The sequence below is a fragment of the Wasmannia auropunctata genome, unplaced genomic scaffold (genome assembly GCF_000956235.1).
Source record: "Wasmannia auropunctata unplaced genomic scaffold, wasmannia.A_1.0 LD336106.1, whole genome shotgun sequence".
NCBI classification, from domain to species: domain Eukaryota; kingdom Metazoa; phylum Arthropoda; class Insecta; order Hymenoptera; family Formicidae; genus Wasmannia; species Wasmannia auropunctata.
This window is the reverse complement of record NW_012026784.1, coordinates 3,110,310-3,110,907: the sequence shown is the minus strand read 5'-3', so window position 1 is coordinate 3,110,907 and position 598 is coordinate 3,110,310. Positions and strand designations below refer to the sequence as shown.

Sequence of the window (598 nt, the reverse complement as noted above, 5' to 3'; positions counted from 1 at the left end):
GGTGGTCAGAAATTACAGAAAGCGGACCAGATTTTTTCTTTATGTCCAAACGATGTTCATTAATTCTCGTTCGTGATTGTCTCTTAGTTTGGCCAGTGTAAGAAGCATCACAGTCCAAACAAGAAATTTTATATACCACGTCTTGGTGGCACATAGGATCTAATAAATCTTTTCCCCTTTTTATGTATTTATTTAACGTATTTGGAATGGAAAAAGCCGGTTTTAAATTAAATTTTTCAACAATAGGCCTAAAAGATTCAGAGATGGTTTTAACATATGGTATTGTGAAAAACCAATTATTTTCATCCGTCTTATCATTATAACGATTCTTTTGGTTATCCTTAACAGCAAACCGTTTTAATCTAGTATTAATTGTCGAGAAAATAAAAGGGAGAGGATATCCGTTATTTAGTAATGTATGTGTTGTGTCAATTAAGTTGTCACGATGGAATCGTGGGTGGGATAACAATAAAATTCTGTCAACCATACCAGTTATCACTCCATTTTTATGACACTTAGGATGTTGAGAGTGAAAATTCAAAAACCTGCCCGAACATGTCAGTTTTTTTGTATCTATCAAATATTAAATTCTGATTGT

The 598-nt window shown here is 32.8% G+C and overlaps 1 protein-coding gene across 1 annotated transcript in view; it reads left to right on the top strand.

The window, feature by feature from the left end:
* The window catches only part of LOC105456632, a 799-nt gene extending 643 nt beyond the window's left edge, over positions 1-156 (top strand). The window contains exon 3 of the mRNA XM_011700830.1: positions 88-156. Coding sequence (XP_011699132.1) covers positions 88-156 — 69 coding nt within the window. The remainder of the gene's footprint in view (positions 1-87) is intronic.
* The last annotated feature ends 442 nt before the right edge of the window (positions 157-598 follow it).